This window comes from Xenopus laevis, chromosome 9_10L (genome assembly GCF_017654675.1).
Source record: "Xenopus laevis strain J_2021 chromosome 9_10L, Xenopus_laevis_v10.1, whole genome shotgun sequence".
Lineage (NCBI taxonomy): Eukaryota > Metazoa > Chordata > Amphibia > Anura > Pipidae > Xenopus > Xenopus laevis.
The window spans coordinates 136,330,464-136,348,221 of record NC_054387.1 but is presented as its reverse complement, the minus strand read 5'-3'; the positions used below and the strand labels follow the sequence as shown (position 1 = coordinate 136,348,221).

The 17,758-nt window shown below is 40.0% G+C and overlaps 1 protein-coding gene across 1 annotated transcript in view; it reads right to left on the bottom strand.

The window, feature by feature from the left end:
* Nucleotides 1-17,758, bottom strand: part of LOC108703822 — a 68,433-nt gene that overhangs the window by 10,896 nt on the left and 39,779 nt on the right. The window contains exons 12-15 of the mRNA XM_041576354.1: nucleotides 16,864-17,172; nucleotides 12,881-13,588; nucleotides 8,010-8,324; nucleotides 7,460-7,795 (exon numbers count right to left, since the gene is read on the bottom strand). Coding sequence (XP_041432288.1) covers nucleotides 7,460-7,795; nucleotides 8,010-8,324; nucleotides 12,881-13,588; nucleotides 16,864-17,172 — 1,668 coding nt within the window. The remainder of the gene's footprint in view (nucleotides 1-7,459; nucleotides 7,796-8,009; nucleotides 8,325-12,880; nucleotides 13,589-16,863; nucleotides 17,173-17,758) is intronic.

The window sequence follows — 17,758 nt, the reverse complement described above, 5'->3', positions numbered from 1 at the left end:
ACATAGGAAAAATGAAACCAAAGAACACAAAAGGTTAGCAAAACCTTTACCCTCCTACATTAGTTTTTTGTAACAGCTGTAACAGCAAAATTACATTTGACAATAAATCCTTCTGGGAATTGGGCTGCCTCTTCAGACCTGTCTTAGAGAGTTCAGATGTAAGAGTGCAGATCTTGGGCTTAGTTTAATTTTAAGCTTTAGTTTTAGAAACAAAAACTTTTGCAAGGATAACCATACCTTGTACACCTTTGGACAGACCCATAAGTAGTGAAATAAGTTTACTTCTAGTTGTTATTTCCCATAACCCAGGTGAACCATTTAAAGTGTTGAACTCTTTTCAGACACCAAATACTGGTTATATTTACTAATAGAATATGAGAGTTGGGAAGGAGTAATTATAGTATGTAAGTAGCCAGGCCATTTTTCAGCCACTTTCTTGAGAGGATGATTTTTCAGATTTCCTGCAGACCAAAGTTTTTGGGAAATTAAATTAATGTTAATTATATCGGGATTATCAAGAAAATCTACTAATGACCCAGTGTTTCTGAAGAGCAAAACATTCTTTATTTTTTGACTCCAACTCTTGATAAACATGTAATTAGAGTGGTCTCCTGGCTACCGGTTGTTCTATCTTCTAAACTTGGGCCATTTTAGTAAGTTGCCATTGCCAGGATCTACCACATTTTTCATCAGTAAAGTTAAATTATTTCTCCTAATAGAGAAGGGGGAAAGGATAGCCCATTTTGGAATTGTGTGTTGTTAAGATTGTGGCTCAAGAACAGGAATTTCCAGGTGAACACCGAGTCTCTGAATAAGGGATTAGGTTTGAAAATAGTGGGCACCTCTTTCAGCTTTATGTGAACAACTTCCAAAATGTTTAGATTATTATCATGAAAAATTTCAAGTTCCGGATTAGTAAATCTATTACCTCCATATATCCACTCAATAAGATAACTAGTGATTGAAGCTAGGTTAAAAAGCCTTAAAATCAGGAACCTTCAACCCCCCCCCCAATTCACCAGGACAGCATAACTTTGAGAGAGCAATTTTAGGTTTCTTATTCTCCCAAATAAGGTTGTTCAAAGATGAATCCAACTTTTTTATATCAGAATGTTTTACTAGAAGTGGCAAATTTATCAGTGGGTAAATTAGTTTAGGGAAAATTTGCATTTTACAAAAAGATATCTTCCCTTTTAAATTCAAGGGTACATTTTTCCATTTATTACAAAGAGAGAGAACCTTATTAATAGCAGGAGTAAAATTCAAAGCATATAGCTTTCCCAAATCTGATGGAATTTTGAGCACTAGGTAAGTTAGATGAGACCTGTGGTTTTAAAGATTCAATTTTCATAGTAGGAATCCTGAAATAGTTACATTAATATTCATAATTTCTGATTTAGTGGCATTTATTTTGTATCCTGAAAAAGGGCCAAACTATTGGGGGCAAATTTACTAAATGGTGAAGTGACTATCGCTAGATAGACTCGAGTGGTACCTCGCTCCCTATCGCCTGGCGAATTTGCTCTCTGGTGAATGGATGTAACTACACAAATTCACTAAGATGCAGATTTTACTGAACGTTACCTCTTGCGCCAGACTCGCCACCTCAGACCAGATGAAGTGCAATAGAGTAGATAGGACTTCCTCAAAAAATTTTGAAAATTTTTCTATGTCCCAAAAAACACTGGTGCCTTTTCCTATTTCAGGGTGATAGGCTGCAAAAGAGCGTAAATTTTTTTTTTGGGTAACCTGCTCCCCCCCTACATTTCCTAACATATGGCACATAAACTCATATGTAGGGCAAATGTAGGGCAAAATAACAACTCTATTTCATTTAATTAAGGTTCCCCGGGATTGTGTAGTGCAATGTATTTGCTGCAACATATACGTCCATTGAACTTTAACTTCCCACCGTATGCAAATTAGGCAACGCTAGCGCAACTTTGCTTTGCGCAGTAACGCTAGTGCAACTTCGCCTGCGTTCACTGTCCTGGACGCAACTCATTCATTCAAGTGAAATTTAGTGAATTAGCATTGAGCCGGCAAATCTATGCCTGGCAAAGTGTTGCGCTGTGAGCGAAACTGTCTCTGGTGAATTTTTGGAGGTTAGTAAATTTGCCCCTTGGAGTGAATTGAAAATTTCCTCCAGTGAGTAATTGGCATTTTGAATAATCAATAACAGTTCATCTGCGACAGTAACTGATTTCATGTAAACTTTGTTAATTTTAATACCATTTCATGTTATTTAGCACTCTATCAAAGGTTCAAGTGAGATGTTAAAAAGTAAAAGGGATAAGGGGAACCCTTGTCTTGTTGCTTTGTGAATTTTAAAGGAAGGGAATTTCACTCCAGCTATTAGAACCTTGGATTCAGGGGATGTGTATATGGTATCTGATGACGTTGGCCCGTTATCCCAAAAAGCCCTAGGCAATTGAAGAGATGGTCCCAAATCACGTTATCAAATGCCTTTTCCACATAGAGACTGATTATAGTGCATGGGAGTTTGTGATTTTTAGCATAGAAAATTACAGAGAGTACTGCTCTAATATTTTTTATACCGGACCTCTTTCTTGGGAAATAGGAGGTTTAAATAAAGTCTGTCTGCTAAAATCTTGGATAACAGTTTGATGTCTTCATTTAGTAGTGAAATAGGCCTATAAGATTTGAAAGGTCTTTTTCCTCTTATTAGGTTGGACAATGTGCTGTTTGGGAGCTTTTTACCAGATAACAAAATATCATTGAAGAGATCTGTAAAAAAGGGGGAGATTTTAGTGTTTAATAATTTGTAAAAGACTGGGGGTAGACCATCGGGCCCCCCCCCTGCTTTTTTTTCTTCTTCAGGTTTTTAATAGCATCTGAGACCTCTTCATTTAAATTGGATAGTTGTTGGTGTGAAATCAGAGGGATCTTAACTTTTTCCAAGAATTTAATGCTATTATCCAGGTTGTAGTCTGGAGAGGAGTATAAGGATTCATAAATTTCCTTAAATATATCTTCTAATTTAGAAGGATTATTGGTCAGGGAGCCAAGTTTATCTTTTATTAATTTAGAATTCTTGTTCCAGCTCCGAGAGATTAACCAAGATATTGTTCGCTTTGTTATTACAGTTATTCAATTTGGCTTTTGAGTACCTGGCAAAAAAAAAAATCTCTTAAAGTTGTCCAAGATTTTAGTGAAGAAGTAATCTCCTTAAATTTTTAAACCTTTTCCAGTGAAGGAAAGTATTTAAGATTCAGATAACATTCTCTATGTTGTCTATTCAATTTCAAAAAGTTGTCTCTATAGGAGGAAAATTTGCCTCTAATAACCGCCTTCCAAGTTTCCCACAGCAGGGGGAGGTTGTCATTATGTTGAGAATTTTCATTAAGGAATAGGTCGCACCTTTCAGTGAGCATATTTGTAAATTCTGGTTGATCTGCCAGCAATATCAGAAAAGACCAAGATACATTCTTTTTTTTGTGCTACAGATAAAATAGAACATGATAGAATAGAAAATAAAACAGAAGTCAGGGAATGGTCAGAATGATTAATGGAACCTATATCAGGTTGTTGGAAATTAAGATGTAATCTATTCTAGACCCAAATTGTATTTGTGTCGGGATCCAGAAGATCTGGCTCAAGCTGAGCCGACATCTCCCCAGGCCTGTGCTTCCACTCCGGCGCTTGTTGCGGGGTCGAGCGCGTGTCCTGATGTGCGCGTGTGTTTGGACGCGGGCGCGCATTTACGTGCGCACGCTCGTTCTGACGCGGGCGCGCGCTCTGACGCGGGCGCGCATTTGCGTGCGCGCGCGCGTTCTGACGCAGGCGCGCGTTATGACGCCAACATGCGTCCTGGGGTTAAAAGGTCACTCCGACCTAGGCCCAGTGCGAAGTGATCGTCTTACTGACACTAAGCGTATACTACTGATGTTTATTCTGATTTCGACCACGGCTTGTTCCTGACTACTCTTCTGATTATCCCTGGATTCCTGTATTTGCTCGTCTGATCTCGACCTTGGCTTTTCTGACTACTCTTCTGGATTTCCCTCAACTGGTACCTGCTTCTTGATCATTTCCTGTGTATGACCCGGCCTGTTCCTGACTTCGCTTCGTCTCCTGCAGATAAGTGCTGGCCCTTATTACGAACTGTTATTTCTGTGGGCTCATCTAGCACTCCTGCTATTCCTTATCTGGGAACGTCCTGTCTCAACCCTCAGGGCGCAACTCAGTGGGAAGCGTGGGGGAGGCTCATACCTTCGGACTCGCCTCGACTCCTGACAATTTGAGAAAATTCCCTTACTGTGGGGTGGAGTAATTGTCACTACCGGCACCCAATACCAGAACAAGTGCCAAGCACCCTGGTCTCCGCTCGGCTTCACCAGTAGTGTGACCACCGTTGGGCTTCGGGAGGAGCCCTCAGCTTACTTGGGTGCCACCTGGAGTTAACGAGGGGTACAAGGCGAGATGTTCTGGCTGGCAAAGGGGCACGGCTGTTAGCAGAGTCTTTTGGGCCGAAGGTCACGGTACAAATGGAGCAGGCAAGAGAATCGTCAGACAGGCTGGGTCGAGGCAGGTGGATATCAGAATCGTCAGGCAGGCAAGGGTTAAGCAGGAAGAGTTGTCGTAGGCAGGCAAGGGTCAGGATACAGAATGCAGTGTAGTCAAGAACAGGCTGGGTCAAACACGGATAATCAAACAGACAGAATACAGATCAGATGCACAAGGCTCAGGAAACCAATAGAAAACAAGTTCTATCACGGGCATCTGTCTGCAGTCAGAATGGGCCTTTTATATGGGGAAAGAATTTGTGCCCAAAACCTGCACATTCGGGCCAAAACGCGCTGGCGCGTTTGCGCCTATAAACAACACACAGGCGCCCTATGGAAGGCAAGATGGCGTAGGAAGAGGACCACGCGGCGGACGTCCCCGCCGATGGTGGCGCACAGGCGTCCCCACCGCCACACTAGACCACCAGGGCAGGTAGGTTTTATTACAGTAATCTCCAGATATTCATGAGTTTGGATGTATTTAGTAATTCATTCAACCATTTAGATTTTTTTATCGTGAGTATTTAAGTTTGGATCAATTCTATCTAGAAAGTGAATATGAGTTTTGTTAAAGTCACCTCCCACAATTAGGTTGGACTGAGGGATGGTTGAGATTCTAAGATTTACATTGACAAAATAACTTTCTTTTGAATGGTTTGGAGCATATGTGGAAAGAAGATGCCATTTTCTCTGTATACACAAATCTGCCATACTCATCTTTATGCACCATCAAAATGTGGGCATTTAATTTACGATGAATTAGGAAGGTCACTCATCCTTTCTTTTTGATGGCTGGGGAGAAAGCTATTTCACCAACCCAATCTCTAGACATTGTATCATTGTCTCCATCATTTAGGTGTGTCTCTTGGAGGAGGGCTACAACGCAATTTAATCTTTTAAGGTGTTGAAGGACTTTTCTGTTTTTTATGTAATGGTTCAAGCCATTTATGTTCCAAGATATGATATTTAGAGCCATTTTGTTATTTAATTAACATTTGCTCAATAGTGATGGGCGAATTAATTCGGCAGGTGCGAATTCACTGCCACCAGCGAATAAATTTGCAAAACCGCTGTGAAAATTCACCAGCGAAAAATTCGCCGGCGTCAAAAAAATTTGCTAGTGAATTTACGGCGTTTCCCTAATTTTTCCCCGTTTCGCAAATTTTGCGGGAAATTTGCAAATCTTTCGGCGAAACGCCACAAATTCACCCATCACTATTGCTCACAGATGAGTATGTTTACTTTAAGGGTAGTTTTAGAGATAATATTCACTGAGTCTGTAATTATAACTTTAGTTATACATTTCACAACATGAAACCTAACATAACCTTCAGTAAAATTCCAAACTTTACAAAACATGTCATAAACTAAATCATTAACTATAACAATGAACCAAATGTAAAATAACATGTTCAAGGAAAACTGGTAGAAACACCTCCTTTTTTCCTTTGTTCCTTCTCTGTTAAAGAGAAGTTGTTGGAATGAAGGGAACCTCCAGCCAAATTGCAACACTCTATGGTTATTAAGATTCAAAGACCATATTACCTTTACTGGAAGGAGGTGGAGAGATTTTTTTAGATGAGAAAGGTGATCTGGATCTAGACCTAGACCTTTGGATTCTACCTGGGTCACGTCTTAACTCCTTTGAAGTAACCTGAGTTTGTTGACGTGATCTTTCCATCTTCTGATCCCTTTGGTCTCTTTGGGGGGGAGGGGAGAGAGAGCTAACCTCCTTGATATTGTTATTTGGAGAGAATCGATCAGCAAATAAAGGAGGTAGATCAGTGGGGCGAGTGTCTATTTCTGTAAAAAAATCCAAAGAAATGGCAGTTACTGTTGGTGGCACTCAATGCAAAATGACCTCCTCATTCTAGGACTGGAGCCTCTAACTTGGCATCATACTATAACGCTGTGGGTGGGGTTATATGTGCCCCCAACCTGCATGTACAATGATTGCACTTTTAGTTCTACCCATTTCATTTGTATCATGCGAGGGAAATGCCCATTTGCCCCTTTATCCACTCAAACTGAGGTAGTGATTGTGAGAGCCAACAGAGACTGTGTGAGATATCTTCATATACAGTGTATATAAGATATAGTGAATAAAGTACCCCCTCTTGTAAAATATAAGGATATTATAAGTTACCGAGGAGTTTCATGACCATATAAAAGTACGAGACCGAAGGCCGAGTGTTTTTATACAGGTCATGGAACTCCGAGGTAACTTATAATATCCTCATATTTTACAACTGGGGGTACTTTATTTATTATAATACACAAATTTTAGTGAGTCATGTGACAGAAATTACATCACTACTCACCGTTTATAACTGATGACATCACTACTCACCGTTTATAAGGATATAATTTACAAGATATTCATGGCTTTTGTGTATCATATACAGTTACAGGATCTCTTATCCAGAATGTACTGGGGATCTTTCCACATGTGGGCTCTGTGCTTTAAGGTTGCACATAAATTTGTATAAATGATAACATGGCACTAGGGTGTCTTACAATCACCATGGAGTTACACAGTTACATCAGTTACACAGTACAGGTGTAATTTACCAACACAGCTACAAGTTGCACCACAATGGATCCAAATATTAGACTTATTGACACCGTGTAGTAAAGGTAATTGTGTCCAGTCACTTCCCAATTGGTGGGCTATGTGCCCTTGTGTTCTTCCCATGTCTCTGGCAGATGATGTGAGAGAACACCTATTGACACTGGGGTACCCTGGAGCTACCATCAGGTTATGGGTAGGTTATAGGTAGGTGCCCTTAAACCAGTTACATACTGTACATAAAGAAATATCCCCCATACTCTAATTTACTTTTGGCTGCATACAAATTGTGTTAAAATGCGCGCGCGCACAACTTATGAGGTATACTGCACCCCCCCCCACTGGTTACCTGCACAGAACTTACCCTGCACTTGCAGTGGGCCGGTCCCTCTCCATATTCTGTGTTGTACATGTTCCACCACACAGAAAAATTCCACCCCATTGTCAGTGAGTGGGGAAGGAGTGAAGGACAAAGTGGCAGTGCAGGAGAAATGTCTATAGTCCTCTGTGAGTTTGGGGATCTTGTACTTGTCTCCAGGACTCACGGGGACCCCCTCCTGGTCTCCTTCCTCCTTTCTCCACCATGTGACTGTCAGGGCAGCAGGGAGGCACCTGGAGATCTTACACTGAAATGTGGCCTCTTCCCCAAGGACAAGGCTGGGGGTCACTATCTCCCCAATTTCTGGGGCCCAAGGGAAACCTGCAGAATAAAGTAAAATACTGAGAATTATTTGGATTCTGGATGGGCCCTTACATTGACCAATGGAGCTTAATCACTTTGGTACCCCCCCCCCAGTATCCCTAACAAATACAGACTCAGATACAGTGTCATTTCCCTGTATTGACCAACAGACAGAGACTCATAATGTGATTATCTGTAGTTTATAGTTTTGTGTCTCTTGTGCCTCCCTTACCTGGATCTAGAACTGATATTTCTCTTGTTTCTGGACCTTCCATGGTTTCATGTTTCCAGGTGACGGACACTCTGGACTTTGGATCTCTCAGTTTGTTTCCTGACACTTTGCAGTTACTCTCAATGTTCCAAGTCTCATCGGAATTCTGGGTCAAACTTGGTGTTGATGATAATTTATTTTTAGATGGTCCTGTTATGAGATGCCACTCAGTCTGTATCTCTTTGGGATAAAAACTCAGGAGCTTCAGAGAGAAAAGTACTTCTCCGGAGTCACAACAGAGGGTGATATTCACAGGCTGGGGCATCGGGGGTTGGGCTGGAACACAACATTACAGAGACAATTGTGAAAATAATCAGTGATAAATATCTCTAGTGACTGTTCCATATGTATTATCATTCAGTGTAAATATAACATGAGTGTGATAAATCTCTTTCATGAAATAAAGCCAGAAGTTCTTTTCTTAATGTTTTATATACAACTAGTTTGCCCACTAAATACATGTAATAGACCCATGTGTCACTTCATTAATCACATCCCCCAATGAGATGTTGTGTCTCCTGTAACATTAATTAACTCCCCTCTTTTAGGGTAATGGTCTCACCCTGGGGCATTTGAATGAGCTTTGTGCTCCTCACTTTCCCCAACTTACCTGAAATCATTATATATCCTGATATCAAGTCATATAATGATCCACTTCAGGGATTTTCAGAGCCCCTTTCATGTTCCCATTTAGATAGAAGAGGAATTAGAATTAAAAATATCCAGAACTGCATCATGAAGGGGATTGTTTATCAAAAGTTGAGTTGATTTTACCAAAAACATTCAAGTTTTCTAGGTATTTTTCAGTCAAAACTCGAATTTTCAGGTTAAAAAAAAACCTTGATTTTTTATTATACCCCCGAAGCTGGAAATAGCTCAAATCTGAAAAAAACACCAGCTAAAACCTGTCTTGGTCATGTAGAAGTCAAGTCCCTTGAACCATTTGAAGATGTTTTTAGCCTTCATGATGTTTTTTTCGGAGGATTTTACCCAAAAACTAGATAAATGAGAGTATTTGAGTTTTTCACCACAACTAGACTGATTCAAGTTTTTAACATTCCAGTTTTTTATTAATTTAGAAAATATTCGAGTTGTGAGTTCATTAGAGGTATAAAAACCTCACAAACCTCTAAAACTCGACTTTTTGATAAATAGCCCCCTAAATATCGACTACTCTTTGCTCAGTGTTTGACCCTCTACTTATTTGCATTTCATCTGACATCAAACAGTCACAACTGTATATATTTTAGATTATATTGTATCCTTCACACTATTTGATATTATTATTCCAATATGGCGCATACAGTAGACTGGACTGATTTCCAGATCTGTTTAATCATCTGGATTATCTTTCTGAACAATGGGTTTCTATATAATAGATCCTGTATAGTTATATTACACATATAACACAGTAAGTAGAAACAAGCCTGTATTACATGTATAAATAGGAATGAATAGGAATGGGAGTACAATTCACTAGCACTGAATAATGAATTCAATGAATAATAAAAAGAAGAATCCATAATTAAAAATTGAGGTACAAAACCTAAATTCAGCAGAGTCATATTTTACAATCGTAGTATTTGCTGGGAATCCCTTCTATAAGTCTGTACTACATACACCATAATAACATGACTGTTACATATATTTATACTGTGTGTCGCTACCAGTCACCAAACTTATGTTTCTATCACAGAATCCTTATGTGTTATTTCCACTGCAGCCTGTTGTGATGTGGGGTCTGCGACCCTAAGTGCTAGCAGCAAAATACAGTGCAGACTTCCAGAACCAGATTTATCCTTTACAGGGGATGTAAACCCAACCATGACACTGTCCCTCTGTGCCCCCTAATTTTATATAGAAGTTGTTGAAAAATATAATTCTAGATGAAAACAATTCACCAATGAGAATTCTACTGACACCAACTTAAATATTACAGGTGACAACAAACAAATTAGAATTATTGGGGACTATAGTCTACAATATAGAAAAATGTATGAAATTCTTCAGAAACATTGGAACATCCTAGAGCAGGACTCTGACCTAAAAGATGTAACTGGAAGTCGTCCACAAATAACTTTCAGACGAAGAACCTGCAGGATCGATTAACACAGAGCCATTATAAAACAACATGGCTCATGAAAAACATCAAGGGACTGTCTGGCCTGCTCATTTGTAAACAAATTGACCACGTTTACTGAGATATTGGATATAAAAGAATGTACTATTAAACACTTTATCAATTGCAAAACCACAGGCGTTATATATGTCATGAAATGCATATGTGGGAAAACATATGTAGGCAAGACTATCAGAGAATTCAGAAGGCATATATTAGAACATGTTGGAGATGTACGGAATAAAAGGAACACGACAGTTGCAAATCACATTAATGAATATCATAAAGGCCACAGTGGTGTAATGAAGTTCACAGCTGTGGAACACATCAAATCCACCACTAGGGTTGGTGGCATAGACAAAAAGCTACTACAACGTGAAGTTGAATGGATATATTGGCTAAATAGTAAAGCACCGATGGGCCTAAATGAAGGCTTCACTTTTAGCCACTTTCTCTAAATAAACCAAATATCATACACTGAATCAAATTTATTTTTCTATATTTTAAACTAATTAATTTATGTTTATCGAATATAATAAAATTCATGAGAAATGAATGTACTATTTACAGTACGTGGTTGCAATAAAAATAGCACTAACAGATAGGTGGCTACCATTTCATGTGTAAGATGGAAGTTGAAATAAACAATAAATTGTTGTTATTAATATACTGTAAATATAGAGAAAATTTTCATTTAAAACATGTAAAATTAGGTCATCGTAAACTAATCAGTTTATTGGTAAATCCATCCAATTACAAATATAACAGATTGAATATGCCCATTGGTTATTATATGTCACTGTATTCTGAATTAAAGAGCAAAAAAACATGAGAATGGGCATAGAAATAGTTAACAGTTCGGGCAACGCATGCGCAATGTAATCCAAAGGCGATACACGGAGAAGAAGTATGCATCATGACACAGGAGACGCAAGTAATAGCTCTGGTAACGCATGCGCAATGGAACCCCAATGCGAGGACTAGCAGTACAATCCTGATTCGTTGAACACATCAGGACGCAGGTGACGTATGCGGAAGTAGCTACAGCAATCAGCGCATCACTGGATAGCTATTTAAACCTACTGGAAACACGCGCCAATCACTTATGCCCCTGAAAAAGCCCCTTGTCCGGCGAAACGCGTTGAGTGGCATAGGTGGACTGTGGTGGACCAGCCCCCACTCGCTCCCTATGTAGACTGGTAGAATTGACAGGGGAATGAGTGGAAGGTAGGGCAAGGGAGGCACGGGTCACTGAACTGGCAGCTTGATTATTTATATTATGCCTAGCACCATGACTTGCACTCTGCAAACTCATTGCCACTACCCTAACGCTGGGGTGAATTTAACCCTGGAACGTGTGGAAGCTCCTATCAATCGTTTCATCCAGATCAAGGGTGACTAAAAATGGGAGGATAAATTTAGAAGGAATGCAGGCTCCCACACGCTATTAGTACCTTTATATAACTATGCATAGTGGCGTAACTACCAGGGGTGCAAGGGGTGCGATGGCAACTGGGCCCGCACCCTCTTGGGGCCCACCGGAGCCACGATAATGGATATCGTGGGTGGTTGGGCAGGGGGAGATTATACAGTGCACGCGATTCATAGGGGGGAGGGCCTGACAGGGGGGCCCAGGTGCTTATCCTATACCAGGGCCTGCCAGTGAGTAGTTACGCCATTGACTATGCACCTGAGAAGTTATCAGGTTAAGACTTCCCCTCCTATCCACACTATGAAGTTTTAATATACATGTTATTTTATGGACACAGTCCAGCACTATTAGTGTGAGGTGCTAATAGTGAGTCTTGTAACTTTTGAAGCTGGTTGTTTTAAGTGCAATTAAATTAAAAGTCAGGTTTTAGTAATTTATTGGAATCACTGTCTTCCTTCTGAACTGGTTCACTTGGGAGTTACAGGGTGGATGCTGAAACTTAGTATCCAATTCTGTAATATTCCAATTGTTAATTTTGCTTTGTTACATTTATATTTAACCTGCAGATGCTGTTAGACAAATAATAGTTTTGATACTCATTGGGAACCAAAAGAATAAAGGACAGACTTGTTAAGTGAAACTGGGCTTAATGTTTCCAACTCCAGTTGCAGAACAAACAAGATGGAGTCACATTTACTCACATCAGCTGAGATTCTCATTGGAGGATTAGTTTGTATTTTAATTCCTGGGCCCTGGAGAACTGGGGGAAGTTTTATTGAGAAATATTGATTTAAGAATAAAAACCTGATGCTGCTGGACTACAGCTCTCAGCATGCCTCAACTTTCATTATATTTATCATTATTCTGGGATTTATTGTCCAGCAAAAACTGAGTAAAGTTTGGTTGTGCAGTGCTGTGCAGTGTTTTGTGTCCCTTTAAAAACATCAACAATAGTAAATGTAGATCAGTTGTATAATTTCACAAATTAGTGCACAGAGTCTTGGAGGCCACCAAAAGTTTAACTTAGAAGACCCAACTTTCCTTACAAATTAGCCTATGCCACTCCCACCCGGTGTGTAGTTGGACTCTGAGCAACTGGATTGGCTGCTTCTTTCCATCCTTACCAATTACACACAACCCCAAACATGGAGACAGTTATTTTACTGTAATTGACCAAGATTTAGGAAAAAGAGTTACAGTAAAAAGAGACATAGTACAAGCAGATGCCCTGCTATAAGATTAGTTTGGCAGATATGACCCATGGAAGGGCCTAATTCTCACCCTTCTCTCTTGTCTCCTTCATCCATTTCTTCCCATCAGTCTCAGGTTGGGGTATAACTACAGGCTGGGGCTTCCCATCAGTATCTGGTTGGGGTAGAACTACAGGCGGGGACTTCCCATCAGTCTCTGGTTGGGGTAGAACTACAGGCGGGGACTTCCCATCAGTCTCTGGTTGGGGTAGAACTACAGGCTGGGGCTTTCCATCAGTCTCTGGTTGGGGTAGAACTACAGGCTGGGGCTTCCCATCAGTATCTGGTTGGGGTAGAACTACAGGCGGGGACTTCCCATCAGTCTCTGGTTGGGGTAGAACTACAGGCGGGGACTTCCCATCAGTCTCTGGTTGGGGTAGAACTACAGGCTGGGGCTTCCCATTAGTCTCTGGTTGTGGTAGAACTAAAGGCTCGGGCTTCCCATCAGTCTCTGGTTGGGGTATAACTACAGGCCGGGGGTTCCCATCAGTCTCTGGTTGGGGTAGAACTACAGGCGGGGACTTCCCATCAGTCTCTGGTTGTGGTAGAACTAAAGGCTGGGGCTTCCCATCAGTCTCAGGTTGGGGTATAACTACAGGCTGGGGCTTCCCATTAGTCTCTGGTTGGGGTAGAACTACAGGCTGGGGCTTCCTATCAGTCTCTGGTTGGGGTAGAACTAAAGGCTGGGGCTTTACATCAGTCTCTGGATGGGGTAGAACTACAGGCTGAGCTTCAGTTCCTGAAATAAAGAAACAATAGGACATGGTTAAAGTTGCAGGGAGTAATTATAAAAACTGCCAAAGAAAATGAACAGAGACACCCCCAGACACGGAGACAGTTATTTTACTGCCATTCCCCAGAATTTAGGAGAGAGATATATAGAATAAATAGTAACATTGTACAAAGGTCCTAAAGTTAGATAGAGTGTCAGATACAGAACGATGTTCACCTTCCTCTCGTCTTCTCCATCTACTGTCAATTAATGTGACATATTCAATAATAATGACTTATATACATTTATATTCAGTTTTAATAACTAACAAATATCATTACCCTGAACACCTCTCTACTGGAGCCTGTACAACTGTACTTGTTCTACTCCACAGGTTCCTCCTTGGCAAGTACTAGTGTTTGTAGCTAGTAATGAGCAATTTTTTTTTCGCCAGTCATGGATTTGTGATAAAAGTCTGCATTTTGCCATCTGCAATTTTTTTTGAAAAACTGTGGTAAAAAAATCATCGCTGAAAAATACACTGTGACAAAAAAGTCGATAAGACAAAAATGTTACAGAGAAAAACAAAGTCACTATAAGAATGAAAGCCCATTGACTTTAATGCATTTGGAGCGAGAAAAATTGTAGTGCGACAAAAAATTGTTGCACGTAAAAAGTTTTTGAAGGCCATCACTGTTCGAAATTCTAGATTCTGTTTTTGAGGTGTCAGTCCCACATTATCAACATAGCAATAAGTAAGAGTTAAAGAGCAGAAAACACACACATGGAACACTCCATTAAACACCTTTAGTTAACATTAAGCCAGTATGAAATGACATTTTCAGGAATGTTGCACAGCTCATTAGTAATGAGTATATCTACATTACATTCGCCCATCACTAGTGAGGAACTTTCTGATTATTACTATTACTAGTACTGTAACTGGATCAAATGCTGTGTATCTATACTTATATCTTAGCTATATCCTCAGTCTAAGATCCATTGTTGTTTATGTTTAGTCATTGAGTCATGAAAACAAAGGTAATAAAGAATGAGGACTCATAGACAATTATATGCAGGTAGTGAGGTTAATCTAAGGGGCTCCTAAATGTAGGAGATCTGTGTGTACAATTTATATCAGCTCGGCATATTCTATAATTATCATTATTGATGGAAGCAAAGCAGGACAACTGGACTTTAGTAAACATTCAACCTGAAAAAACCCTAACTTTGGTTCTCTCTAGATGGGATTTTGCACTTATTGGGTCAGTGTTTATAGGACTCCCCCATCCAGTACAAGAGTGTCTGCATTGTACTTACCCCAGACAAACAATGGGCCGGTGCTCTTCTCTATGGGTTTCTGTAATACAGCTGTGTGGCGGGGACTCCCGCCACCTGGTTCCTCTTCCCCCGCTATTGCTGGTTCTTAGAGTGCGTGCGCCCATGCACGTTCCCTTTATTGACGTGGACGCGCTGGCGTGAAAACACCAGGGTATAAAAGGTGACTTCAGTCTTGAGCAAACTGCCCATGATGGGATCTGTTCCTGGTGCTTTGTGAGCTGTTTTGATTCTGACTCTGATTCTGATTCTGGTTTTAACCCCTGCCTGGCTATACGATTATCCTGACTTCTATATCTGACCCTTGCCTGAATATCGACTATCCTTCTGCTGAACCCTCCTGTCTGATTGATTACCCGGTTTTGACCTTTGCCTGCCTGATTACGATTGACTTCTGCTTGCCTCGACCAGGCCTGTTCTGACTACGATTCTGGTTTCCTGTTTTGTACCGTGACTCTTGTCCTAAAGACTCTCGCTAACAGTTGTGCCCCTCTGTCTATCCAGAACCTCTAGCCTTGCACCTCTCGTTAAGTCCTGGTGGCATCCAAGTAGCTGAGGGCTCCTCCCAAGGCCAACGGTTGTCACACTACAGGTGAAGCACGAGCCGAGACCAGGGGGCTTGGCATTTGTTGCTGGAAATATTCATAAGTTTCTCCAAACATTAGATTTTGTTACAGTCTAAGGGGCACATTTACTAAGGGTTGAATATCGATAGTTAATTAACCCTTGAATTCGACCCTCAAAGTAAAATCCTTCGACTTCGAATATTGAAGTCAAAGGAATTACCGCAAATAGATGAAATCCTTAGAATCGAACGATTCGAAGGATTTTATTCGAAAGATCGAATGATTTTTCTTCGATCAGAAAAAGTGTAGAAAATTTATGGGGAAGGTCCCCATAGGATAACATTGTAGCTCGGTAGGTTTAAAGTGGCGAAGTATGTAGTTGAAGTTTTTTTTAAAGAGACAGTACTTTGACTATGGAATGGTCGAATAGTCAAACGATTTTTCGTAGTTGAAGGTCGAAGTAGATTATTCGATGGTCGAAATTCAAAGTTTTTTTTTACTTCGAATCCTTCACTTGAGTTTAGTAAATGTGCCCCTAAAAGTTCAGTATAAAAGATACAAAATAGCTAAAAAGTTAGAATACAGAAGAAAGAATCAGCTGGAGTTAAAAATGGACTATGGACTATGAAATCCACTGTAGCAGAACTGTATACTAACTTTTAATGGTCAGTACACCTCCCATGATTCCAGTTATTTTGTGTAAATATTGTGTGGTCTCTTGGAGTTGCATGTGGGTCAAATAAGAGAGTTGGGTTTATAATTCATCAGCCATAAGCTCCTGACAGATTATTGGGCAGTGTATAGGGCCCTCTGATGGGTTCCCTGATTGATAGCTTCCCAAAAGTCGGCCAGATGACGATCGGACAGGGTTAAAAATTGTGTTGGATCCACGACCACATTGGTTCGTTGATGAGGTCCTTGATCTGACCATCCATATTCTCCTGGTTGTGATCCGATGGCCCTAGGGTCCACGATCGGATCAGCTTGGGCATATTGGGGAGAAATTTGCTTGTTTGGCGACCTCAGCAAACAAGCATATGATTGAGTTTAATGCACTTGGACAAAATAGTCGCACATATATTTCGCTTGTGCAAATAATAAATTTTGACGTCCATTGACTTCAATGCATTTGCCCAGATTTGCCCATCATTAATCATAACAACACAGATACGAAATATGAATATATTGTATAACTTCTAAGAGATAATTATGGTTAGTATTGAATGCTGTTCAACTTTATATTTCAGATTCCTTAGTACACAGTGCTAACATGATATACCATCTCCACAATCACTACTAACTTGTCTGTATAATGCTAATAAATCTAATAAACACATAATTTAAAAAAATATATATGAATATATTAGACTATAAGAAATCACTGATCTGTTTTCTTACCTAAATCTTGTAGAGAAAATTCTCTGGATTGTGGATTTTCCATGGATTCATGTTTCCAGCTCACACACACCTTAAACCTTGGATCTCGGAAGAACTTCTGGTTAATTGTGCAGTCACTTTGGATGTTAAATGTCCGGTTGGGATTCTCCTGAAGTTGGTCAGATGATTTCTTCTTTTTCTTTTTTCCCACTCCAGACGTCCAGGTGATTTCCATGTCTTTTGGGTAAAACCCCTCAAGGTTCAGGGAGTATTTTACTTTCTCGGAATTACACCATTCCGGCTTTATAGGCTCCAATAGTTTGGGTTTAGCTGAAGCATAAAGATTTAACATTGGAAATTTAGCTTACCCACCTACCCTAGTCCTTTCACTACTGTAGAGGTTGGTTAACAAGTAGTTAATCAACCTTGAATCAACTCAGATGTAAAATGTCTCATTTTTCAGGTCACACTGTATTCTACCCATAACAACCAGTAAAGCCCCTTTTTTATTACAAAATAGGCACAAATGGGTTAATAGTGACCTAGGGGTTGCATATAGGGTGACCCTTGTACATGTAGTAATAATCTTTGCGAGGGATCTCTCAGTGATCCCAGTATGTAGGATTATTTCTGCAAAAAGAGATTTAGGGTAGAACAAGCTGTCATTTCAAAAGAAAAAACATATAGGGGTAAATTTATCAAAGAGTGAAGTTCTGCCACTAGAGTGAAATTCCGCAGCTCTCAATTCTTTTCTATGGGATTTTGAAAGGCATATTTATCAATGGGTGAAAGTGAAAGTTCACCCTTTGATAAATACGCCTTTAAAAATCCCATAGAAATGAATGGAGAGTGGCGGAATTTCACTCTAGTGGTGGAACTTCACAATTAACTTCACTCTTTGATAAATATACCCCAT